Raw genomic sequence first — 24,545 nt, forward strand, 5'->3', positions numbered from 1 at the left:
ATAAATAGAAGACAAATGCGAGATGGTAGATTTAACCCAACGACATCAACACTTTCGTTAAATGTAATTGGTCTAATGCTCCAATTAAAAGGCAAAGATTTTCAAACTAGGTTAAAGAAGCAAAAAGTGATAATATACTATCTAAATGACACATACTTTAAACATAAAGATAGGTTAAAAGTAAACAAAATGAAAGAATGGAAAAAGATAGAAAATGCAAATGATAATTTCATGAAAGTTGGAATGGGTAAATTAATATCGAAGTTGACTTCAATACAAAGAATATTACCAGAGATAAAAAGGGACATCAACTTGTCAAGAATGTCTAACAGTTCTAAATGTGTATTACCTAGTAACAGAGATTCAAAATATGTGAAGTAAATTAATAGAACTAGCAGATAAATAGAGAAATCCACAACAATGATGGGTTATTTTGACGCATCTCTCAGTAACTGAGAAAAACTGATAAGGATATAGCTGACTTGAACAACATCAATCAGCTTATCCAAGCTGATACTTAAGAGAACAGCATTCCCAACAACAGCAGAGTGTGTATTTTTTTCAAGTACACGTGTGGACATTCTCCAAAATAGGCCATAATGCTAGGCCACAAAACAAGTCTCAATACAATGAAAAGGAATTAAGTTATCTAGAGTATATTCTCTAAATACAACACAACTAAATTAGAAATAAATAACAAAAAGATATATAAGGTATCTAAAGAGTGCCCAAATATTTGGAACTTAAACACATAATTATAATTAACTCAAGGGTCAAATAAGTAATCAAAGGGAAACTAGGAAATATTTTGAACTAAATGATAATGAAAACACAACTTATCAATATTTGTGAGAAAAGCTAATGCAATGTTTTGAGGAAAATTCGTAGCTTTGGGTGCTTATTTTAGAAAAGAGAAAAGGTCTAAAATCATTGATCTAAGAGTCCACTTTGGTAACCTAGGAGAAAAACAACAACAAATTAAACCCAAGTAAGTAGAAGAAAGAAAATAAGAAAAAGTGGAAATTTAATATAAAACGAAAATAACATAGATAAAACCAATAAAATGAAAGTTTGTTTTGTTTTGTTTTTGAGAAGATCAGTTACACTGATAAACCTCTGGCTAGACTGATCAAGGTAAAAAATACCCCACAAATTACTAATATCAGGAATGAAAGAGAAGGCATCAAGATCCTACAACATTAGAAGAATAATAAAAGAACATTATTAACTTCATGCAAATATATTTGACAACTCAGTTGAAATGCACAAATTTCTTAAAAGTCACAACTTGCCAAAATTTGTACAAGAAATAAAATTTGAATAGTCTATATCTGTGTTTGTAGTCTATATCTATTAAAGTTGCTGAATTCATAATTTAAAACCTTTCCACAAAGAAAACTCATGACTCAGATGAATTCTATCAAACATTTAAGAATAAAATAATATCAATTCTAAATACTTTCAGAAAATAAAGAAGGAGAACACTTATAAATTCATTTTCAAAGGCAAGCTTTACCCTCATTTCAAAACTGGACAAAGATATTATAAGAAAAGAAAAATAAAGATCAAATCATGTATGCACACAGATACAAAAATCCTTAATAAAATATTAACCAACCGAATCCAGCAATATATAAAACAAATAATACATCACAAACAAGTATCCCAGGAATGTAAGGTTTATTTTAACATTACTATGTCAGCCAATATAATTGACTACATTAATAAAATAAAGGGGAGTATTTATATAATCCTCTCAATAAATGCAAAAAATCGTTTGATAAAATTCAACATCTGTTTATGATAGAAACTCTCAGCAAACTAGGAATAGAAGAAAATTGCCTCAGTCTGGCAAAGGGCACCTACAGAAAAAAATCACACCTAACGGTAAAACACTGAATGCTTTCCCACTGTGATCAGGAACAAGGAAAGTGACTCTCACCACTTTTACTCAAAATGGTATTGGAGGTCCTCGCCAGCAGAAATAAGGCAAGAAAAAATGCATTCAGCTAAGAAAAAAGCAGAACTTTCTGTTTTCACATACGACATAATTGTGTATATAGAAAATCCTAAGGAATTTACAAAAACAAACAAACAAACCCAAAACCAAAATCCAACCCCAAAACTATGAACTAATAAGTGAATTAGGAAGGTTATAGGACACAAAATTAATATACAAAAAATGTATTCCTATATACTAGCAATAAACTGGAAAAATAAAACCCTTTTCAAAATACAATATCATTTGCAAGTGTCAGAAAACAAAGTAGTTAAGAAAAAGTATAAAATGTCTATGCTCAAAGCTACAAAATATTGCTGAGAGAAATTAAAGACCACCTCAAAAAATGGACCATGTTCATGGATTGGAAGGGATCAATTCTCCTCATGCTGATTTATGTGATTGATCTAATTAATAATCCATCAAGCATCATGTTCTATTGATTTTGCCTCCTAACTCTACCTCAACACTGACCTCTTGTCTCTGCCTCTACTACCTCCCGTCCGGCAAGGACATGATCATCTCTCCCTTGATGTCTGCAACAGCCTTCTGCTTGGTGCCCTCCCCATCCAGAAATTTTGACCAGAGAGAGAGATGTCAAATACACACACATCAGACCCTGCTTACAACTGTGCAGTGGCTCCCTACCACCCAAAACATAAGACCCAAGCTCCTTAAATGGACCTCAAGGCCCTTACCTACCTTTCTAGCCTCAGCTCCTGCCACATTTTCTGAGCCTACTCCCCACACCGTAGGCACAGAGAGCTTCTTTCCATTCCCTGCGGGTGCCCAGCTCCTCTGTCAGCCCCTGCCCTGCACTGCTGGCCCCAGGCTGGTCAAGGACCACCCCCATGTGTCATCTGTCCCTCACCATCAGGAGTATCCACATGACCTGTGTGCAGATAGTCATCCCTAATGGATTGTGCATGCCTCAAGGGCAGGTGTGCTGGGCCTCTTGGCCACATCCATAACACCCCACACATGCTCAGAGGGGCTTCAGAATGAAGGAATGGGGGAGCAGGGTAGAGAGGGATGTTGATGCTGATGGGTCTTCTCTTTGGGGCTTGGCGGATGAGGGATGAGAGCACATCAATCAGATCTCACACACACACACACACACACACACACACACGCATCCCGGTGCCCCAACATCACACTTGTCCAGGCCCCACGAACACACAGGGGACCAGGACTGACCCCTGACAGAGCAGCCAGCCCAGCCCAAGGCAGGGCGGTCTTCTTGTCTATCAGCCTCTCCTCCTGGGTGATTTGGGAAGGGACAGACAGCTGAGGATGGGCAAAGCCTGAGCCCTGGCCCTGTGGGGGTGGGGGGAGGGCAGGCATGGGATGGGGGGTGCTTTAGGCAACCGTGCACAAGCCTGGTGACTAAACTTCCATGCCGCGTATCCCCCAGGGCCCGAGTGAGCAGGCTCCCAGGCCAGACGCGTGACCACTGTCTGTGCTGACAGATGGCACTTGCTGGGAATCAGAGGACCAGCCGGAGCCCTGCAGCTCAGGTCCCCCAGGTGGGCACTGGGCCCGAGCCGAAGAGCTGAGTACTCCTGGGGGCTGGAAGGCCCAGCCTGCCCCCTAAAACTCATCCTCAAAACCAGTAAACAGCATCTCCTTGATGGAGCAGCCATGTCCAAGGCCTTGTGTTGGGGTCCCCAAGACACCAAAGTGTCCCAAGGAAAAAAGTGACTCTTCTGTTCATTTCAAAAGGCAGCAAATCTAGCTTCCATCTGTTAAATATTAGAGAAGAAAAAAAATCTAGTAAGACCAAATGACGCAGACATGGGACACTGAGCAAGAAAGAAATGACTATTAATGGAGAGACAGAGAAACAGAGGAAGGGGCCTGCAGCATCTGAGAACCTTGCCCCATCCTGGCTGGCCTGGGCCTGCTCACCCAGCTCCATCCTGCCTCTCACCTGGGAAGCCCTGCCTGGCCAGGCCCCCTCCCTGACTACTGCGCCCAGGGCACCAGGATGTTGATACTCACCCCAGAACACCTGACGCCCCCAAGGCTGAGCCAGGCCTGGGGGAGGGCGCAGGCGAGGCCAATGAGAGCAGACCCAGGCCCAGGACTGGGCAGGACACGGCTCCCACGGGGAGGGCACAGCTTGCCTGCCTGAAGCAGGAAGTGATAAGGAGAAGGAAGCCCGAACAGGTGATGTGGGGCAACGTCTGCCGGGAAGGCTGAAAAGGTGCTGTTCTCAGCTGCACACACCCAAACCCACCCTTCCGGGTCGGCCGGGGCCACCGGACGCAGGGGGAGGCCCTTCACGCTACGCAGTCCCCTACTGGCAGGTGCACAGAATCAGGACTCCACTGGGGCCTGGCCGCTGGGATTCCCTTGGTGTGGCCAGCCGTGGCTGCTGGGGTTCCTGGAGCTGCAGGCCGGGGCTGGGGCGGGGGGGCTCCAGTCCATACCAGTCAACATGGCAGAAGGGTGAGGCAGCTGTGGGCCGGCCCTGAGCCTGCGGGGCTCTGTGGTCTGTACCCCCAGCTCAGCTGGTGCATCCTGCATCGGGCTGGGAGTGGGGGACGACGGCAGACATGAGAAGAGAGGCGGAGCTTGGAGGTGTCTGATGCCTGGGGGGGGGGTTGTGTCTCACTGTGGGGTGGTGGGGGCACAGGTCCACGTTCCATCACTCCCTTCCTCAGCAGGATGAGCCAAGCTGGTACCCACTCCGCAGGCCGAGCCAGGCCAAGGGCTCCAGGGCAAAGCAGAGAGCCAGAGCCCAGACACGGGACACATCGAGCGTGGCCAGAGCCCGGACACGTTTTCCGCAAAGACACCGAAGCCCAGAGAACGCAAGCTACTTCTGGAGGTCACTGGGCCAGGAGGTGGCGTTGCCGAGGGGAACCAGGCAGCCACTGAGGATGCCCTGGGGGCAAGGTCAGCTCAAGGAGCCACGTGAAGGAAGGACGAGGCTGGCGCGGGCCGGGGGCTGCTGGCCAGGAGGGCGCACGTGCTGGGCCACACCCTCCGCCTCCTCCAGCACAGGGGCCACTGCCTGCGCCCCACGGCCGTGGCCGGGCCCCGAAGCCCCGCTTAGCTGGTGGCTGGCTGCCTCCTCCAGGCTGCCTTCCCATCTAAGAGGCTGCAGATCCTGGGGGCCCTCCTCTGTCCTCACTCGGCCCCAGAGAACCGGTCACAGGGTTGCAGTGAGGGCCACTCACGCAGCGCCACCAGCTTCTGATCCCGCCCCTCTGCCACAGAAAGGCCAGGCCCTGCCTTCTAGAGACGTCCTGCCGTATGTGGAGGGGGGTGGGGCAGTGGGCAGCAGCTCTCTCGGGACCGGCCCCCTGCCCTCCTTTGGAAGGGGGGCGCGTTAGCTGGACACCTGGGTGACGGTGACAACAGGGCGCTGGCAAGTCAGAGAAATGGGAGGTGGTGGGCGAGAGGCCCGGCTGAGATCAGGGCCTACTGCGTCCAACTGGTCAGGGGCCCAGGGGCCTGAAGGGACGCCTCCTCCCACGTCAGGAGCAGACAGCTGCAGCTGGCAGCCCCTCGGGGTGTCTCCGGGCAGCCAGCGGGGGCAAGGCCCTTCCTCCTGCTCTTGTACCCGTGTGCCCACCCCTCCCCGGCCCTCCAAACCCCTCAGCACCCGCTGCGCCCGCCTCACAGGCCAGCCGGCCCGTCCCGGAGGCCTTGGCCACCCCCAGTGCAGGAGCGGCTGGCGGGGGCCCCCGGGGAGGCAGGGTCCGGGCCTGCCGCTCCTCCTCAGCGAGAGCGGGCCGAGCCCCCCGCCACCCGAGACGGCTTGTCTCTCAACCACTCAGCACTCACGTTTATTTATAAAGTTACTTCCTAAAAATGTTGCACGTGAACAGTCCTAAACAAGATTTGTCATACTATGCTCTCATCTGCTGTAGGGCCTCTCTCCGGGGCCAGGCGCAGATGCTGTGCAGGGTCGCCGGGAAGCTCTGCGCCCTAGCCGCGTGGAACGGAGACGCCCGGTGTGCGCTCCCCGCAGCACCTGCTGCGCCCCGGGCTACTTGCCCCCTGGGCCGGGGTCTTCGCCTGGACCTGCGAGCACGCGCGGCCGCCACGGTGCTGAGGCTGGTGGCACCGCGTGAGGGAGCCCCTCGGAACCCCCAGTCGCCAGAGCTGACACGGGGGGTCAGCCGGTTAGGTTTTCCTAACTGCCATGAAGGAGGCCTGCAGGAGGGAAGACGGCGAGGTGTGGGCGGCGGCGGGGGCCCGCCCCCTCATGCACCTGGCCGCACTGCCCTGGTGTAACTGTGGCCCCAGCCTCCCGGCCCTCCTGGCAAGAGACAAGGGTGCCTGTGTCCCAGGGCACAGACCGGCCTGCGGCACAGCCCCCGGGAGGAGCCTGCGGGAACGCGGCCCCCAGGCAGAGTACGGTGCCGAGCCCTGACCCAAGCCCCACACCTACCTCCTGAAGGAGCTGCCCCAGCCTCTCCTGGCTGTGAATGGAGCGCCTGCAGGAGAGAGGACAGGTAGCCCGGCTGGCCGCCAGCTCGAGGAGCGGCCGCGCTCTCCGGCCTGGCCCCTGCAAGCTGACGTGCTCCCCTGCCGGTCTGCTGGGACGGTCAGAGCCGGGCGGGCGGGGCGGAGGCGACGACGGGAGGTGCACACCGTACACTGAGGGCCCCCAGCCCTGAAGCCCCACCTGTCTATCCTGGTGGCGATGGTCACCGTGAAGGCCCCCTCTGTGTCCGGCAGGTAGGTGGAGGGCACGATCCGGTAGGTCCCTGCCGACAGGTGGCAGAGCCGGCTCACTTCCTGGGCGTAGCGATGCGGCACGCAGCTCAGGACAGGTTCCTGGAGCAGCAGGCCGGGCGCACCCTGGCTCCCCACCGGAACCTGGGGGACGCACGGACTCAGACGGCGGAGGCCTGTCCACTGGGCCGCCACGGCCACCCTGCTGCTCTCCTTCCTCAGTTCGGGGCTTCCCCCCCTTTCTGAGGCTGGGATGTCTGGGGTCAGGACCAGCCTGGGGCCGTCCGCCTGGATCTCCCACGTCACACACCTGCCGTTTTCCACAGAGGAAGACCTGCCAAGCCTGCCAAGCTGGGCTCACCGCTCACCGAGGCCCCACGGCCCTTGTTAGGCGGGCGGCCCTTGCCTGGGGGACCGCCACCAGCACCACTGCCCAGGGCTCCGTCCCGAGTCACCTGATTGGCTCCTGGTGCTGGCACTTTCATCAGAGCTCCTGGTGCCCCAGCTGGCAGCCCGGGCGGGGCAAGACTCCAGAATGAGCCCTCCGCTCTTGGGGAGCGCAGAGGCCCTGTCCTCCCAAGGGTACAGAAGCTTCTCAGAGACCTGCCTACCCTTCCCTCCCATCATCTGCAGCCCAGGCGGAGCGCACCCACCCCACAACGGAGCCATCGTGTGGGCCCATGCCCTCCTCGGGCACCCACCAGTCCGTCAAGCCCATCTTGAAGTGGGGCCCCAAGGAGGAACACACATGTGGGCTGGGAGCCACTTCATTACCATGGCATCTGGGCCTGCGACCTCTGACCTCTGGCACTGTGCCTGTCCCCCTTCCCTCAACCACAGGTCTGCTAAGGTGTCCCACCTGCAGCACAGCACAACGAGAGAGGCTGAGGTGGAGGAAGGAGGTTCGGGGTGGTGTTTATGACGTACAGGCCCCACCTGGGCCTCAGGACCCGCTCCTCTCCACCCAGGACAGCTTTCTGGCCCGAGAACCATCTGAGCATTCACTGGCATCTGCCCACCAGGGCCCCACACTGTCTTGTGTGGTTCCCTCCCTCCCTTTCCCGCTCTGCCCAGCGAGCCTGGGCCAGGGCCTCCTCCTGGCCCCCAGGGTACACCCGCTCTCCAGAGGAGGGGCCCCAGGGGGTGTGGGGCACGGGGAAGGGCGGGGCACGCCATCGGGTCTCCTGGGCGGGAGGCACAGTTCTGGGGAGCAGAACTGACCTCATGACACCGTCGTCCTGAGTTGGGGGAGTGGCCAAGAGGCCGTGTGAGCTGACCCAGGACCCCAGTGAATTACAGACTTCAGGAAACCGAGACGTGGACCTTGCATGGGACCGGCCAGCCGACTGTGCCCACATGACCGAGTCCAGGCCTCGGTCACACCCGGCCACCGGTGGGGACACAGAGTCTCTGAGGACCTCCCCCCGGCCCCCCCAGTGCAGGAGGAACTTGCCTGGAAGACGTGGAAGCCGATGGGGTGGCACTGGGTGTCCTGGCAGTGTTGACGCAGGGTGACACGGACACAGCGGGGCCCTGGGCCCTCAGGGACCGACAGGGGGAAGCAGGGGTTGCTCGGGTAGGAGGCAAAGTTCCTGCTGCCCCCTGCTGTCTGGCCAGTTCTCCAGGAGCCCCGCAGCTGCACGGTCTCCCACTCGCCCGCGGGCAGGGCCTCCCCAGGGGCAGGGCTCCCGGCCGCCGGCTTGATGGCACTGCCCGGGAGAGACACACGGGAGGGCGGCTGGTAGCACGCTCCAGGCCTGTGCCGTGGGCCGCGAATACACGCAAACCTGTAGGACGCTGCCCGGGGCCGCGCTCCCCTTTCCTCAGCCGGGCCCTCGGGGGAGAACAGCCTAGAGTCCCTCCTTGCCCCTCTCACCTGAGGGAGACTCTCCCGCTAGAGAAGACCCGCAGCAGAAACTGCCCTGGCACGTCCTTCAGGAAGGTGCTGGGCACGGCCAGGTAGTAGCCTGGCGTGAGTTCGCAGCGGAGGTGGACCTCCCGGTCGTAGGCATGGCACACGGTGCCGGCCACGGGGGGCGTGGACAGGACCCTGGGCAGGCTGACCCGCCGCTTCTCCACCTGCACAGAGGAGGACTGTGTGCCACCGTCCGGAGACCGGCCCCACCGCCTTCGCCCAGCAGAAGGGCCTCTCGAACGACTTAACGAAAGACAGCACCCAGACCTGTGGGTCCCTCCCCAGCACGGCGGGGCCCGGCTCAAAGTGCCCCCAACCCAGGGCTCTCACTCGACCCCGGGGTCCAAGTCCTCCTGCTCTGGGGGAGAGCAGACCGGTCTAGACAGGGCCGTGCCCCCCTCCCTCCTGCCAGTCGGCCAAGGGCTGCTTTTGCTTCATCTCCCTTTGTCCGACGACGCCGGCTGGGCGGAGCTGGGGCTGTGGGAGCTCCAGCGGGTGTGCGACCCCGGAGGATGAGGTCGGAGAGGCTCCCGGCAGTCGCTCGTGTCCCAGCAACCCCAGACCCTGAGCAGGGAGCTGGGCCCAGGGCAGAGTTACCTTCCAGATATGCAGGCCCACGGCCTGGTAGTCCTCACCCAGGAAGCTGGCCGGGCTCCTCGTAGCAGGTCCGTCCCCCACCGGAGCCCGAGCCCGGCCTGCCCGGCCTGCGGCGCACACCCTGGGTCTCTGCAGGACAGCGGCAAACACCTCGCTCGGTTCTGAGACCCGCAGCCAGAACTTGGGGTTGCTGGGAAAGCCGCTGTTGTTCCGACAGCCTCCTGCCGACTGCCCCTTGACCCAGGCCCCAGGCAGCTCCTGAGTGTGGCACAGCGCCTTTCCTAGGGGAGAGCCAGCAACAGCAGCTTCAGGAAAGGGCTCCCACGCGGGCTGCCCCGCCACTCTCACCCCCACCGGCTACAGCACCCTACAGGAGGGGGCCCCATGGTCTCCCGCCACCTGAGGCCGCCTGGGAAGGCAGGGGATGAAGCCATCTCTCCGCACACAGAAGTAGAAGAGGGCCTGGGGCGAGGGTCGTGCCCAGGAGCCCCTAGGGGGATGCGGTGGCCGCTCAGCCCTGACCTCAGAGGGCAGAGCCGTGTGGGTTGTCGCCCCCCAAGGGCCTACCCCAGGTGATGGCGGCCTCCCCTCAGGTGCAGGCCTCCCCCTTACCTGAGTAGAGGCTCTGCAGGTGGCCGGCCTCCGTGATTGGGAAGCCAACGGTGACCTCGTCAAACTCCTGGAGGAACTCCTCCTCCTCCACCCAGAACTCTCCTTCCTGCAGCTGGGACAGCAACTCAGACTCATCGGCTGGGTCCACCCGGCTCCACCCTTCGCCCCTGGAAGGCAGCTCACTTCAGCGGCAGCCCCTCACCCCACAGCTGACAGCATTGACTGGGGAGGCCTGTGCCCTGCCAGCTTCTTGCCGGCCCTTCCTCGGGGCAATCCCCTCTCTCCTTCCCTGAGGCTCCTGCCTCCGGACACGTCTGCCCAGGGCTGTGCCCATGAGCAGGCCAATGAAGGACGTGCCCGATCACCTCACACCGAACTGCCACCAGCCTCCTGCACTCAGGAGCCAGGGTTGGATCTGCTGACCAACTGCGGTCGGCCGAGGGGAGTGGACCCAGGGCCCTCATTCAATCCTGGTCCCTGGCGTCAGTAAAGGCCTTAAAGCTGGGCTGAGCACTGTGACTCGGGCATCCCACATGTCCCTGTCACCCGCAGTCTGACCGGGCATCCACCGTTCCGTGGGCACCCTCAAGATAGGAGCCCAGGGCCTAGGGCGGCCTCGGTCCCGGCGCCAAGCACTAAACCAGCCTCCTGGGGCTGTCTAGGGCCAAACACCGGACCCGGGGGACCACAAGCAGATGCCAAGGGGCCTTGTGGGAGACCAACCGCGCACTGCGCTGACCAGCTACAAACTAGCCGGGGCACACGCATGGCTGCGATGGCTCTCCGCTGCCACTCGGGGCCCCAGCCCTCTCCCCTCGCTGACGGTGGCACAGCCCTGGCCCTCGCCCATACTCACCCCTCTCTCCAGGGCCCCTGCCAGCAACGCCGGCCCCAGGGATTCTGAATGCACAGCAGCAGGATGCTCTGGCCAGCCCGCCCCTGGAGCTCTCGCAGATCGGACACAATGAAGGCATGAAACTCCCCCAGCTCCCTGGCACCTGGGTGAGGAACAGCTTCGTTGTGGGCAGGAAGTCCCCAAACCGGGCGGACGCACAGGTCTGTCTCCCTCCCCATGGGATGCTCTAGCCCACTCGACTGTGGCCACAGCAACACCCAGATCCCCACGGGCCACTGGGGCTCCTTTCCTGACCACTGTGGACAAGTGAGCTCAGAAGCGGCCTTAGCCAGTGCACAGCCACGGCAAAGGACCTGGGTGTGGACTGTGGCCCCGCTGCCAAGGGCCTGGCAGGTCCTTCCCTTCTCGAGGCCTTGGTCCCCGCCTGGGTGGACGAGTGAGGACAGCCGGCTGGCCGATACGGCAGCGCAGGGCGCCCGGTGCTGGGCCGGTTCTCAAGCGTGCGGCCATAAGCGTCGTCGGCAGCAGGCCTGGGACGGGTCTGGGATGGGCAGGAAGAGCAGTCTCCTCCTGGCAAGGCCGGCCGCGTGGGGTGGGGGTGGGGCACGCAAGGCCGGGGGCCGTGGGACCAAACGCTGCTGGGGGAAGACTGGAGGCCCCAGAGAGCAAACAACCCCACTTGCCAGAGCCCCCAGAGCCCTGGGTCAAACCACGTGGAAAGGGAGGAGCCAGATGGTGCCTGGAGCCCCATCTGCGGAAGGGGGGGCGGTCCAGGGAGAAGGAGAAAGTTCTGGAACGTCTTTAAAAGCTTTATTTGGAATGGCGTCGTAGCCACCACTCCGGGCGTCTGCGCGGACACCTCCGTGGGATCCAGCTGCACACCAGCAGCACCCCCTCCGCCTGGGGGTGTCCGCGAAGCCCGGAGCGCTAAGGATGAGCCCTGCCCCACTCTCAGGGAGAGCTCGGGCGCCGTGTCCCGCACGGTCTGCACGGCTGTCTGCGGGCTTCCCTCACCTCCCCTCACCCACGTCGGCAGCGCTCGCTGTCCACACGCACCCGCTGACCTCGGTGTCCGTGTTCTTGGGCCAAAAACCCCATTATGAAAATCATCCTAAATGTGAACGCTGTCAACCGTGAAAACGTTCAGTAATGCCATCTGTAATGTGCGAAATCGCCCGGCATTCAGGGAAAGCGTAAGAAAACACGGCGGCTTCGGGGACGGAATGAGACAAGGCGGTGTGCGGGCGCCCAAGAGCGCAATGTCGTGTGCGGCACACACGCCTGTTTGTGGAAAAGCCGCGAGGGCCACGGAAAAATAGTTCTGTGGGCGGGGTTTCTTCCTTTCAAGAAACTTCCTCTAACGAGCGCGGACATCACTCAAATGAAAACCTGAGTTTGATTTTGCCAGGCTGCCAGCCAGGCCGGAGATGCCGCCGCCACCAGGTTCTCGAGCGTCCGGGCGGCGGCTGCCCTGGCAGACGCTCCAGCCTCGCCCTACTCGTAAGTCAGGGAGGAGGAAGAAGAAAGTCAAGGGAGAAGGACCTTCCCTCTGGAGAAGGACAGGCGGCAGGGGAGGTCACACACCAGACGCCAGCTTTGAAGGACAAACGTCTTGCTTTCCACTCAGTCCTGACGGGGCCCCGAGAACAAGCCCCTGCGTGGCTGTGGGGGCTGTGGGGGTGCCCGGGGGCGCAGGCCCGTCCCGCTGCCGTCTGCCTGCCGCCTTACCTGCTCTGGGGCTGAGCACCGAGCAGCTTATCAGACACCGGTCCTTGAGGCTGAGCAGCTGTCGGCAAGTCCTGTGCTCCGAGCCGCCAGGCCTGTCCTGTTGGCCACTGGTTCCTGCCAAGTCCTTCAGGCTCCACCTTTCTGCCAGGCCCCCGGTGAGGTCCACCAGGGCATCCGCCACCTGCCCTGCCCACAGGTGCTCATAGGACCCATAGACCCTGGGGGGGCAACCACAGGGAGTGAGCCTCTGGCACTGGGGCATGGCGCCCTGCCTCTCTTCCATCCCCGCGTCTGCAACACCCCCAAATCACCTCACCCACCACTTCAATCGCTTCTCTTTACTCCTGCCTCGTCCTCACTAAGTACAGACGTCATCTGACCCTCAAAGGCCGGAAAGCACAGCAGCCCAGCAACACCCTGCGGCCTCCAGTGCGGACACAAAAGTGAGGCGGCGTGGGGCGTGAGGCTGTGAACAGCCACTCTTCCACTTCTCAGGCTCAAACCCCACCCTCGCCCCGGGACGGAGGCGCTCACGCCGACATCCCCGCAGGCCCTCCTCACTCCCTCCGTACAAAGGCCTGCCTATCCGTGCAGCCTCTTCCTGCAGGCTCATCGCTGCATTCCAAGAGGGAAGTTTTCCCATTCAGACCCGGGGTGAGGGGCACGGCCTCAAGCAGCACTGAGACCTGGGTGGCTTCACCCCTCCCACGGCTTGCCGTGCTGAGTGATGCCTTCGGGCCCAAGTTTGAAGCAAGGACGGGGAAAGGGAATGGGCCGGGGGAAGACGCACGCCACAGGCCTCGTCTCAGAGTTCTGTCTCTAGACAGCTCGGTCCCACCGCAGGCCTGGCTGCCAGGTCCCGGGGACTGAGGAGGGTGCTGCAGCCCAAGGAGAGCGGAGACATGCTCCCCAGGGGCGGCCTCAGGCAGCTATGACTCCCCAGCCCACCCCGGCCCAGCCCCTCCAGCCTCCAGCACGCGTACTTGGCGTAGACCTTCTCCAGTAAGGGAAGCCAGAACACATCCTCTCTCTGACACCGGGAGAAGCAGAGTCTCCCTGCAAGACAAGGCAGACGGTCATCTATGGTCACCTCCACCCAGCGTCCAAACTGCCAAACTCGACAGGTGAAGGAGCCGCGGTATGTGTGGTCATGCCAGCTCGGCTGTCCTGGAGGAAAGACCTACCACGCACAGGGAAAGGCAAAAGGAGAGCATGAGAGACAAACCACACAGTGTTTCCCACGCGCCGTCACCAGAGCTGCTCCACGGTACCCTGCTGCCCTGCCAGGGGCCCGACTCTGCTCCGCAGCCGGACGTCAGTGTTGGCACAAAACCCAGTCGTCACACAGAAAACTAACAGACTTTTTGGTAAAACGTTTTAGGACCACACCGAGGGAGCTAAGTGTCTCTAAAAGCTTAAAGCCAACCATGATGTCCTACTGTCCCAAATTAGCACTCGACCCGAATCCAAAACAAACGTTGACTTTTACAGGCAATTCTTGACAGAGCTGGCTGCAGACGACCCCAGCTGTGGGGGTAGGTGGGGTGCCTCGGGAGCTCCGCCAGCGCCTGGACCCAATGCATTCACTGCCGGCTTTGGAGTTCTCACCCAGAATAAGACACATGTGGGCTTTGCACCTACACAGACTTGTCTGGTCCTGATTCTGTCACTTACTAGCCACGAACATGGTAACAACGGTTTTAGCATCCTCGTTTGCAAACGAGGGTCAAAGCCAGCAAGGCCTGTGAGAACAAAGGCCAGCAACTACAGTGCGCTTAGCGGGGCCTGCTGACATGGGAGTAGCTCGGAACAGGTCACCACTTTCACTGTTGCTGCATTAATCAGTGACATCTAGCAGCGAGCCAAACAAAGCTGTGAATGCTGGAGAAGCACTCTGAGCAGGCCTTTTACACCTGTTCTATCTGCCTAGCATCCGAAACAGTTTTAATCACCCTTTGCCAATTTATATTCAAAACCTGTTTAAAAAAAAAAACAAAAAACCAACTAGCTAGGGAAACTTACTGCAAACCAGGGCATAGGACCCCTCCGCCGACCCTTCCTACTCTAGGCGGCTGTGCGCTCATCTTTGCATCCCAAACACACAGCTCTGCCTGCACAGAACCCAGGGCTCAGGAGGGCAGAGCAGGGCAGGAAGCCCCCACGCTGGAGCCCTGGGGACAGGGGGACACAGTGCCCACGCCTCGGAGCCCCTGTGGCCTGAGAGCAGAGCTCTCCCTTCTTGCCAGCCGTGCCGGGTGACCAAGCAGAGCCCACAGAGCAGGAGGCTCAGCTGCCCTGCTTCCTGCTTCCTTCCTGTGCACAGCAGACAGGAAGACAGCAGAAGAGCTGCCCACCCCGCACGGTACCTGGTCCAGGAGGTGCCGGCTCTTTTGCAGGGCGGCGCAGGCACACAGGAACCAGCAGTCTCCCAGCAGCCCTTGCTTCACCTGTCCCTCCTGTGGGTTATCTGCAAACAGCCGGGGCGTGGCACAGATTTCCTGGAATAAAGAGTATCACCCAGTTACATCATGCCTGAAGGCTAGTCTCTAAAACTAAGAAGACAGGATCTAGGTGACAGGCACCGGGGAGGAGCTTTCCTGGTCACCCACATTGCCTAAGAGGGGAGGGGAAACAGCTGGCCTCTCACAGCCCCGATCTGTCAGTCCCTCCTGGCTTTAGATCACCCCGTCCAGCTTAGGTCCCAGGGTCCCTGTCTCTCTCTGTCCACCTTCCTAAAGTGGCAAAACCCCAACTCTAGATGAGTCTCACCACCCCCCTTCTCGAAACAGCTAACTTGCCCTAGAAAATGATTTCACTTTAAGCTCACAACAGCAAATCTCAGACGGATCCTCCATACTGCTGGAATCCGGCTGAACTTCCCCAAACCCAGACTACTTTTTACCTTCCCCTTTCCCCCTCTCTTCTTAACACTTCCACGCTCCTGCCCTTGCCCACGCCCCTCTGAGCTGATGACCTTGCCAGAAGCTTCCTCAGAAGCAACCCCCACCTGACCCCCTCTCCTGCCTTTAGAGCCAGGGTTCTTCCCATGACCCCCGCCTCCTCCCCCCTGCAGGGAGAATTCCACCAGCATAGAGCAGAGAGAACCCCCATCTTCTCTAAGATACTGTCCCCCCTGCATTATCTCCCCTTGAGTATTCCCTTCTCTGACAGACTTCTCGAAAATGCTGCCGTCCTTACTTCCTCCCTCCCACTCACTCAGCACAGGCCCCTCTAGCCTCCCAGCCAGTCACCTCTGCGTTGTCAAATCCAACGGGCTTCTCTCTGTTCTCGTCTTCCCTGACGCTTCGCAACATCAGAACAGTGGCTGTCCCCTTGCACTCCCCCACAGTCCCCTCTTGGCTCCCATGGTTCCACATGTTCCTGGCTGTCCTTTCACCTTGCCACCTGCTGCTTCCCCAGGCCACCTGCCAGGGAACCGCTTGAACCCACTGGGAAATGTTAGGGTCGCTCAAGTCTCAATTCCAAGCCTTGTCTTCTTCTTCAGACCCACTTTCTCCTGAGATACTGTTCGGGGCCCTGGGCCCTGTTATGGTCCCCGTTCCCTGATGTCTGGGTCCTGTAGCCCAGAACTTCCTGAGCACCTGACTGTCATGCCCACCTGCCTGTGGACAGCTCTGCTCACACCTGTGAGAGCAAAACGCAACGCAAGAGTTCCATCCCTAGCTGTCCCCCACCTCCCACTGTCCCCCAGCACATCAAACAGGACCACCATCTACCCAGGTGCTCAGGCTAAAAATCTCGAAGTCGTTTTTGATCCTTGCTTTATCCTCACCCTCTACTTCCAATCGGTTACTAAAACTTATTAATCCCCCTCCAAATTAATTCTCAAATCCATCCACTCCAAAGCCCCATCCTAAAGGTTGCCAGACTACCCTGACCCCCTTTACCTTTCTCTAGGACCACTGCATTCCTGCCCTTAATCCACTTCCCTGCCAGCAGTAAAAGTGAGCTTCTTAAAACACAAACCCACTCAAATTGCTCCTCTACTAAAACCCTCTACTGGCCTCCCACTGTGCCTAAAATGCATTTTTAACCCCAATTCCACTGGCACGACCTATAAGACTTCATGCTTTGGCCCTTGCCTCCTTCCACACCAAGCTGGCACTTTCCGTGCTGCCCAAGCACCTCTGTGGCCAGAGCCAAGTGCTCCGAGGACTGGTGACCATGCAGACGTCTCCATTAAGACTGTGTACTTGCAGGCAGGGGAGGGCCCTTCCTGAGAAGTCTTACTCAGCAGATAAACCATTTCTAAAGATACCAACATAGCACTAGGCCAGAGCGTCCCTTTAAATCGCCGCCTTCAAGCGTTCACATGTGAAAATGCAGGCGCACGGAGTCCAAAGAGCCTTGCCCTTCCAGAAGATCATGAGCATAGTCGATCCCGGCAAACACAAGAAACAGAGCAGGACCGCCTGTGGCCAGGGGGGCCACGCAGTCCAGAAGCTCAGTCCGGATAGACGCCCGTCGGAGCAGCAGAGGGGCAGGGCTGGCATCTGCTGGACCGGACGTCTCGCCCTGCCCCGAACCGCCTTCGGAACCGAGCTCTCGAGAGCGCGGGCCAGGAGCTCCGCGGTGGCTCCCTACCGAGGGACCCCCCGCTCCCGAGGGCTGCAGCGGCACCCCGCCGGAGGCAGCGCGCGGGGCGCCTACCCGAGGTTCGGGGCCCGACCCGAGGTTCGAGACCCGCGCCAACAGCCCCACCTGGGGCCGCCTCCATGTGATGTCCTCGCGGAACTGGGCCAGCGGCGTGGAGAAGCTGGAGAACAGCGAGGAGTCCGAGGCGGGGAAGTCGGCGTCCCGGAAGAGCTCCCTGGCCGGCACCCGCATCCTGGGCGCCCCGGGCTCCCATGGGCTGCCCGCGCCCCCGGCGCCGAGCGCGGCTCCGGAAAGAAGGCGAGTCCACCGCAGGTCCCGCGCGCGCCCGCTCGGTCGCCGCGGTAACCGCCGGGCCACGTGACACAGCGGCCCAATCGCACTCGAGCGGCGGAAGTCCGCGTCCCTCAGGGGGCGTGGCTCCCGAGCTCTGCTCTCGCGAGACGGCGCCGTCGCCCCGGCTTCTCTTCTCTTTCCGGGGCGGGGTCTGGGGAACTGACCCAGCAGCGACTGACCCCCGGCCCTCCGACGGGCATCGTGTCCTCGTGCCGGTGCAGCTTGTGCCGGGGCGTCGGGCCCGCTTGGACTCGCGGGCTCTTGGGGCTGAAGGGACCTGAGAGGCCTCCTCGGCCGAGATCGGGCCGCGGACTACAGGTCCCAGCAGGCAGCGCCGCCTCCCAGAATGCGCCTCTCCTCCCGGCGCGCGGCGGTGGCGGCGGCGGCGGCGGCGGCTGCGAGCTGCTGCGGTGGCTTAGGGCTGGGCTCCCGGCGGGACCCGGCCGCGGGGAGGGCCTGCCGGGCCTGGGACGTTGTCTCGAGACCACTTGGGATCAGACGCGCTGGTCCTTAGCGGGGCAGGGGAGGAGGCTGCAGATGACCGGGCATATGGTCCTGGTGGGCTGGACAGTGAGTGACCTGCTGGAAGTGCGCTTATAGCTGCGGGCAGGCGAGGACAGGGATTTCGGGACCTGCCTGAGTATTCACCCTTGCTGCAGGAACCGGTGCTTCCGCGTTCCTGGGAAGCACGGAAGGCAGTCAGCCGGAGGCTTGTTGTCTGCCTGCCCCCCCGAAGCCTGCTTCAGTGGGACCGGAGCCTTCACAGAGGGTCGGGCAGGGGAGGAGAAGGGGCCTCAACCCTTCTCGTGGCAGCTCTCCGCCACTGCTAGGATTACTCAGATCTTGCGTTCCAGGCTGCTTTTACGCAGCCCCCGGATAGGAAGGGTAGTCCGATCCAAGTCCTGCGATGGATCCGACAAGTACCTACTGCCAGGAGAGAGAACTGGTCCTGGAGCCTCTGCCCCAGTTTCCTGTGATGGCTGCAGCTCCTCCCTCTGAGAGTGTCACACTGTGTGAGCCCCACCCACCAGGCTGTTTTGGGGGCCTAGGGCACTCTGTCGAGGTTCTAGAAAACAACTAGGTATCTCAACAGCGGTCTCTGGGATGCTAAGACTTCGTGGCATTCCTATGGTGGTAGCTCTCCCAGAAGATGCTGATGACTCCTTGGGAGGCTGGCGGCTGCCCTGTAGCTGAAGGGAATCCGGAAAGGCCTGGGCTCTGCTTCACGTCGGGGTCCTGAAGGAGTAAGTGACAAGCTTCCTACCTGGCCTGGGCTGCTGGACTGTTCTCCCCAGGTAGCACACTGGGGTGCTTAGCAGAACTGAGGCCAGCCCAGGATCTGTGCCACTCACCCAGGCTTCCAAAGTCTGGAGAGCAGGCAGCTTCCTGCGGACATGTACAACACACATCTGACCATTTCCTTTCCCGAGCCTGTGGGTGTTAACGGGTTCTATGGAATCTGAGCCCTGCCTGCTCCCCTCAAGCCCGCCAGGTTATCACTACTCTGGAGGTTTTGTGCTCTGTGACTTTGCTCACACTTGTGCCCGGATGACTCCCTGTTGTTTTTCAAGGGATGTTCTCTGACTTCACAGCTGGGGCTGGGGGTTGTCTCTTCTGAACCCCTACATCTCTTTCCTGTTCAGTGGGTAGTAACCCTGCATTCTCATGGGGACACAGAGATTAGAAACTAGTGTCCTGCCCAGACATCACCCAGAGTAGGAGAGGGCAGAGTGGAGGTGCCCCAGGTGAAGGGACAGGCAGCAACAGCTGGGCCGTGGCTGCAGCCCTGGGTTGGCGGACTGTCTCGTTCCATAGCTGTCCCTGCCTCACCAGCAAGAACCTGATTTAGTTGGTGCAGCTGAAGTCAGCTGGGGAGCCTGGACCTCTCCCTAGCTCAGGGTCAGAAGTTTTAGAGAGGAGCATGTGCCCCAGCTCAGGGCAACAGGACACAGGGAACAGTCCTCTGGGGGGTTGTGGGGGCGTCTCCCACAATCTACCCAGGGCACGTGATGGCGCCTTCTCTCGCAGCAGCCAGCCTTGGCTGCTGGTGTGTGGAGGTGTGGTAATGGAGACTGCTGAGTCAGCTTGTGACCGCAGGGGGCGAGCCAGAAGACAAAGGCCTGCACACACAGACTCCAGAGCAGAAAGATGAAGAGCCTGATGGCGTCGCCGAGCCCCTGAGCTTGTTGGTCCTAGGATCGTCCACCTTTGGATTTCTGGTCATAGATTGTAAATACAGTTTTACAGTGGAGTAAATTTTGAGTTGAATATTTTGTTTGAGCGCTACAGACATCGTGCAGAGACCTGTATTCATTGTCTACCACTGTGTATCAAGTTACCCCAAAACTTAGAAACTTAGATATTTATTATGTCACGGTTTCTGTGGGTTAGGAATGTGGCGTCAGGTGGGTGGTTCTGGCTGAGGGTTTCAGGGGATGGCAGTCACAGTGTCTGCCAGAACTGAATCAGCTGCAGATTGGCTGGGGCGGGAGACTGCAGCTCCTTGTCATGTGGACCTTCGTGAAGCTGCTTGAGTGTTCTCACCCTGTGGTGGCTGGTTTCTCCTGGAGCAAGCCATCAGAGGGAAAGGGAGGGCAGAAGCTGCAGGGTGTTTTTTATTTTTTAAAGATTTTATTTATTTACTTGAGAGAGAGCACACGAGCGAGAGAGCACAAGCAGGGGGAGCGGCAGCCGGAGAGGGAGAAGCAGACTCCCTGCCGAGCAGGGAGCCCGATTCGGGGCTCGATCCCAGGACCCTGAGATCATGACCTGACTTGAAGGCAGACGCTTAACCGACTGAGCCACCCAGGCTTCCTGACAGGGTGTTTTATGACCTGCCTCGGATGTCCTCCATCGTTTCTGCCGCGTTCCCTTCACTGGGAGCAAGTCCCCCCAGTGCAGCCCACACTCAGGAAGAGAGCATCGGGGAAGCTGTGCACACATGTTAAGGCCCCCGTAGGTCCTGAGGGGTGGGCTGGGAGTGTGGCCTGTGTAGGGACCAGACGAGTGGTGTGGGAGCCTGGGGAGGGTGGTGAGGGGGGCAGCCCAGGGCTCTCATTTTAAGGGATCACGCACTGTGCGGTGGGTTAGGAAGGAGGTCTTTGAGGCCAGGGCGGGAGAGTGAGCCCAGGGGCCTAGGTTTTAAACCAGCGAAGGAGAACGAGATTTAGTTTCTTTGAAGGTGCTTGGTGACTAGTCACGTGAGTCAGAAAGAGGGAGGGTGCTGCAGGATGGGGGTACCAAGTGAGGCAGCCCGGGGGCCCTGTGGAATTGGTAGAAGGACTGGCTTTGTGCCCCGTCAGTTTAGGAAGCTCATGGGACTCCTCACAAAAGAACAGCCTTTGTTCTGGGACATGCCTTGACTCAGACTAGGGGCAGGCGTTCTCTCCGTCACACGGCCAGGTCTGAATCACAGAGCAGTCTCTGGCCCACAAAACCATGCAGGCCCTGGGTCCCACCCCCAGAGGCCAGAGAGGGGCCCAATGTCCTGGTCCTGCGGGCAACAGGGTACCTGTTCCTCTGGGCAAGGCCTTCTCTCTGGGAATCTCCAAATGAGGGGAGGGTACAGGTGCAAAGCCCCCCAGCTTAGCCAGGCCCGCAGCCTCCACCGTGCCCATCCCAGAGCTAAATCTGCCGTCAGAACACAGGGATGGCAGGAACCCAGGCGGCCACCCCAGCAGGTCCAGGAGGTGTCTGGAGCCGCAGCCCAGAGCCTGGACCACTCTAAAGCCACCTGCGCAAGGATTCTCCTGGCTGCTCTTGGCCTCTGTGTCAACCGCAAACCCCGTGGTACAGAGGACCCAGGGTGGTCGTGACGATTAAGTGAGAAAGAATGCAAAGTGTATGGCTGGCCTTGGCCCGGGGGGCAGGGGGGCGGCGCAGGGAATGGTCAGTGAGGGCCACGGTCTTCGGCCGTGGGGGGCGGTCAGTGAGAACACGGACTGCTTCTCTGTGGGATTGTTTGGGCTGGAGTGGGAGTTGGGTCCTAGAAGCTTGGATCTCCCGTTCCCTGGCTGGAAGGATCGAGCTGAAGGAATTCCCAGGCAGGGCTGGAACAGGGCTATTTCTGCCTTGTTTGCATCCACCCCTAAGGGCTCGAAGGGTCGAACTCATTTGAACACGATGAGTGTTGAGTTTGTCCTTGCCCATCCCAAAGGCAGGTTTTACTGTCCCGTATTAGGACAAGGAGCCTGAGCTTCAAAGGGAGGAGGTGGTGAGCCAGGTGAGCACGGCTGTGGGGAGGACACAGCCAGCGCCCAAGCCAGGCAGACCTAGTTCACTTTGCTCACTGCGACAGAGGAATGGCTTCTTTTCGGTGGTGCTGTAGGTTAATATTTTTTAAAAATAAAAATAATACAAGCTCCTAATAGGAATTTCCCCCCTAACTCTTGCTCTGGAGGGCTTCTAGGGGTCATGCGTTCTGTGTTGTCATGAGCACAGCGTAGATCATCCCTCTTGACTCCAGTGCCCTGCTCTGGGGCCTCTGCTCTCCCAGGGTCTGGGGGGGTGGCGGTTTACTGAGGGGGGGGGCGCTGCTGACAGCTGACATTAGATTTCTCTTGGCAGAAGGACAGTCTGTGCTGGGTGTGGGAGGTACGTGGGAGCCAGGGCCAGGAGGGCTGATGGGGAAGAGTGGTGGGGAGCAGAGGGGAGGCTGGGGTCCAGTGGCCCAGCTGTGGAAGGAAGGGCGAGCCGAGGGCAGAGTGAGGGCACCTCGATTCGCGTGAACGTTGTGTGACTTTATCTGTCTCTCCGTGACCACCTGGTCTTGAGGAAATTCTGCTATTTCACATTTCCTCTGTACTTACTCTTTAGACTCCTTTGCTAACTCTAGAACATTCTTTGTCCCGTATTCCAGCCCATGAATCCTCTCTGCATTGTGACCTTTCTACCAAGCGTTCTTTTTTGCGGCGGGGGGGGTGTCATTTTTTATCTTAGTGATGGCTCCTTAAAACAGTTTCCAAACCTCTGCCTGGTTCTTTTCTGTGTGTCCCAGGGTCCCGCAAGTGCTGACCCCTGCTTTATGGCATATTTCAGCCCCCCCCGTGGCTGAGGCTTTCCTTCGTGTTGTGATGTCGTCCTCTGACCACTCTGCTTGCTGTTCCCTAGGGTGTAAGTTTGGTCTGGCGGGTGCTGACCCTCTCCCAGGGGTGCCGGACCAAGCCTTATCTCTAGACCTGAAGTTCTGCCCCAGGCACCCGGCCTTAGGGGAGGGACCTACCCCCAGTGAGTCCCTGAGTGGGGAGCACTCCTGGGGTGGGCTGGACTGCACAGGACGCGGCCTGAGGGACCCTAGGACCAGAGAGGCTCCGCATGCGAGCCCGCGGCCTCCCTCCCACCTCCCTCGGCTGTCAGCTCTCCTCACGGCCACGAGAGCCGCTGCTCGAGGCCCCTGCTGTCCCCCTTCTGGGCGACCTGCCCCTGGCTCCTTCGACACTGCTCTCCTACCTGCCTGGCTGCTCCCTTCTCTGTCCCGAAAATGCAGCTGTTTCCCAGCGTTCGGCCCTCACCCTGCGGGGGTCACTACTGCCACTTGCCACCCCCCTTCCCTGCACGTGGTGAGAGGGGCTGTGCGGGCCCCCCAGCGCGTGCCCTCACCGGGGCCCATGTGAGCCCCTCCTCAGCTCTCGCTCATCTCTGGCAAGGTGTCTGGAATGTTCCGGATGTCCTCTGCTTCGTCAGCACGGGTGGCCCCTGAGGGACCACAGCGATGGAAAGCCCACCCCCCCCGCCCCCCACCAGCCTGTGGCACGAATGAGAAACACCCCTGTTGAACACGCTGGCGTTGCAGAGGGCTCGTTGCTGGAGCGCAGCTTAGCCCGTGGCCGAGAAGCCGGCCCCGGGGAGGGTGCCCCTCCATCAGAACACAGGACTCATGGGCCGTGGCGCGGGGCGGCCAGGCCGTGACCGGGAGCTGGAACGTTGCCAAGCTGTTGTGAGGCGGCGGCACGACACGGTCAAGGCCAGCCCTGGTGACTCACGGGGCAGACGGTGTGCGAGGCGCTCGCGGGTCTGGCGGGAGCAGCCGCAGCGTGTGTGGGGCACAGGCCGCGTGGAGCAAGACGGGCGGGGGGCGGCGCTGGGCCGCGACCGTATCCCCCGCTTCCAGGCTGCAGGGAAGGGGGGTGTCGAGAGGCCAGGAACGCAGGGCCTCACGGGGCTGGGAGCACGGCCGCTCGCCCCAGAGGGTAGCTCGGGGCCAGGACGGACCGTGACAAGGACAGTGTCAAGGATATGGGCGCCACCCCCCAGTTGTGATGGCTGGGAGTTGCTTCTGCGAAGTCGGGGGAGAGCACGTGGGCACAGCCGGGCAGGCGGGGAGCCACGCGCACCTAGCAGGGCCCCAGGAAGGCGCCGTGGCCGTGGAGCCGCGGGCAAGTCCGTGTTTCTGAGAGTCCAGTTGCCGAAGAGACCCAGAGCCCAGGACTAAAAAGCGTGGGACAGGGGCGCCTGGGTGGCTCAGTTGGTTAAGCGACTGCCTTCGGCTCAGGTCATGATCCCGGAGTCCCTGGATCGAGTCCCTGGATCGAGTCCCGTGTCGGGCTCCAGTCCCGCGTCGGGCTCCCTGCTCGGCGGGGAGCCTGCTTCTCCCTCTGACCCTCCCCCCTCTCATGTGCTCTCTCTCTCTCTCTCAAATAAATAAATAAATAAAATCTTTAAAAAAAAAAAGCGTGGGACAAGAGACTTGAAAACAACCTTCCCTCTTGCAGGGAGGAGGCTGAGAAGGAAGCTCAGCCCCACGGAGGGCTTCTTGGTTGACACCTGGTTCAGGAAGAGAACGGACCTTCCTGAGGTCGGAGCCAGGGGCCACCGAGAGCACGGGACCGGGCCCCCACTCGCAGGACTGGGTCCCTTGCAGGGTGCTAGGATCGCTATGGGGCTGCCGGGTGTTCCCCCTTCTGTGGGGATGTTGCTGCCGTGGCCCCGTCCCTGTTCCCTGCAGGGCGGCTGACTGGCCTTCCAGTTCGTAAGTTTCTGGGTTGTGGGCCCCACTTAGCCCTCGTGCACATCCCCACATTCCTGGAGACCACCGAGGTGCGGGCTGGGGGCTGCACCATGCCTGGGGCGGGGGAGGACTGGGCCGTCTGCCGGGGGGGGGGGGTCTAGAGCGCAGAAGGGTTGATGGGATATTGGTGACCGGGCGGCTGGGCGTGGCAATGCTGGGGTTGCTGGGCCACCATTTCCAGTCCTCCCGC

General features: G+C 59.1%; 1 protein-coding gene across 5 annotated transcripts; it reads right to left on the minus strand.

The window, feature by feature from the left end:
- Positions 1-5,783: 5,783 nt before the first annotated feature.
- Positions 5,784-17,345, minus strand: CAPN10 (calpain 10). Of its 5 annotated transcripts, none has more exons than XM_081813261.1 (13): positions 17,122-17,345; positions 15,651-15,824; positions 14,766-14,897; positions 13,383-13,579; positions 12,400-12,617; positions 10,672-10,813; positions 9,816-9,927; positions 9,242-9,484; positions 8,568-8,770; positions 8,145-8,400; positions 6,642-6,835; positions 6,405-6,450; positions 5,784-6,166 (listed from the first exon to the last, which is right to left on the minus strand). In XM_081813261.1, exons 1-13 carry the CDS (start codon positions 17,245-17,247, stop codon positions 6,137-6,139), a joined length of 2,073 nt encoding a protein of 690 aa, XP_081669387.1. In that variant the 5' UTR covers positions 17,248-17,345; the 3' UTR covers positions 5,784-6,136. The 5 variants fall into 5 exon arrangements, 4 of the variants coding, with proteins under 4 accessions (XP_081669387.1, XP_081669386.1, XP_030873335.1 ...); XM_081813260.1 differs by having other exon boundaries at positions 9,204-9,484; positions 9,816-9,982; positions 17,122-17,343; XR_014143307.1 differs by lacking the exon at positions 8,145-8,400 and having other exon boundaries at positions 9,204-9,484; positions 9,816-9,982.
- Positions 17,346-24,545: the final 7,200 nt, after the last annotated feature.

The sequence above is a fragment of the Leptonychotes weddellii genome, chromosome 3 (assembly GCF_054177405.1).
Source record: "Leptonychotes weddellii isolate Sample4059 chromosome 3, ASM5417740v2, whole genome shotgun sequence".
NCBI classification, from domain to species: domain Eukaryota; kingdom Metazoa; phylum Chordata; class Mammalia; order Carnivora; family Phocidae; genus Leptonychotes; species Leptonychotes weddellii.

Bases quoted from the DNA above. Each gene is read 5' to 3' on its own strand.
- CAPN10 (XM_081813260.1), bottom strand. From the start codon at position 17,247: ATGCGGGTGCCGGCCAGGGAGCTCTTCCGGGACGCCGACTTCCCCGCC. The intron at 6,451-6,641 runs GTGGGGCTTCAG...TCTCTCCTGCAG, and splicing joins ATCGCCACCAGGATAGACAG to GCGCTCCATTCACAGCCAGG. The intron at 6,167-6,404 runs GTAGGTGTGGGG...TCCCTCCTGCAG, and splicing joins TGGGGCAGCTCCTTCAGGAG to GCCTCCTTCATGGCAGTTAG.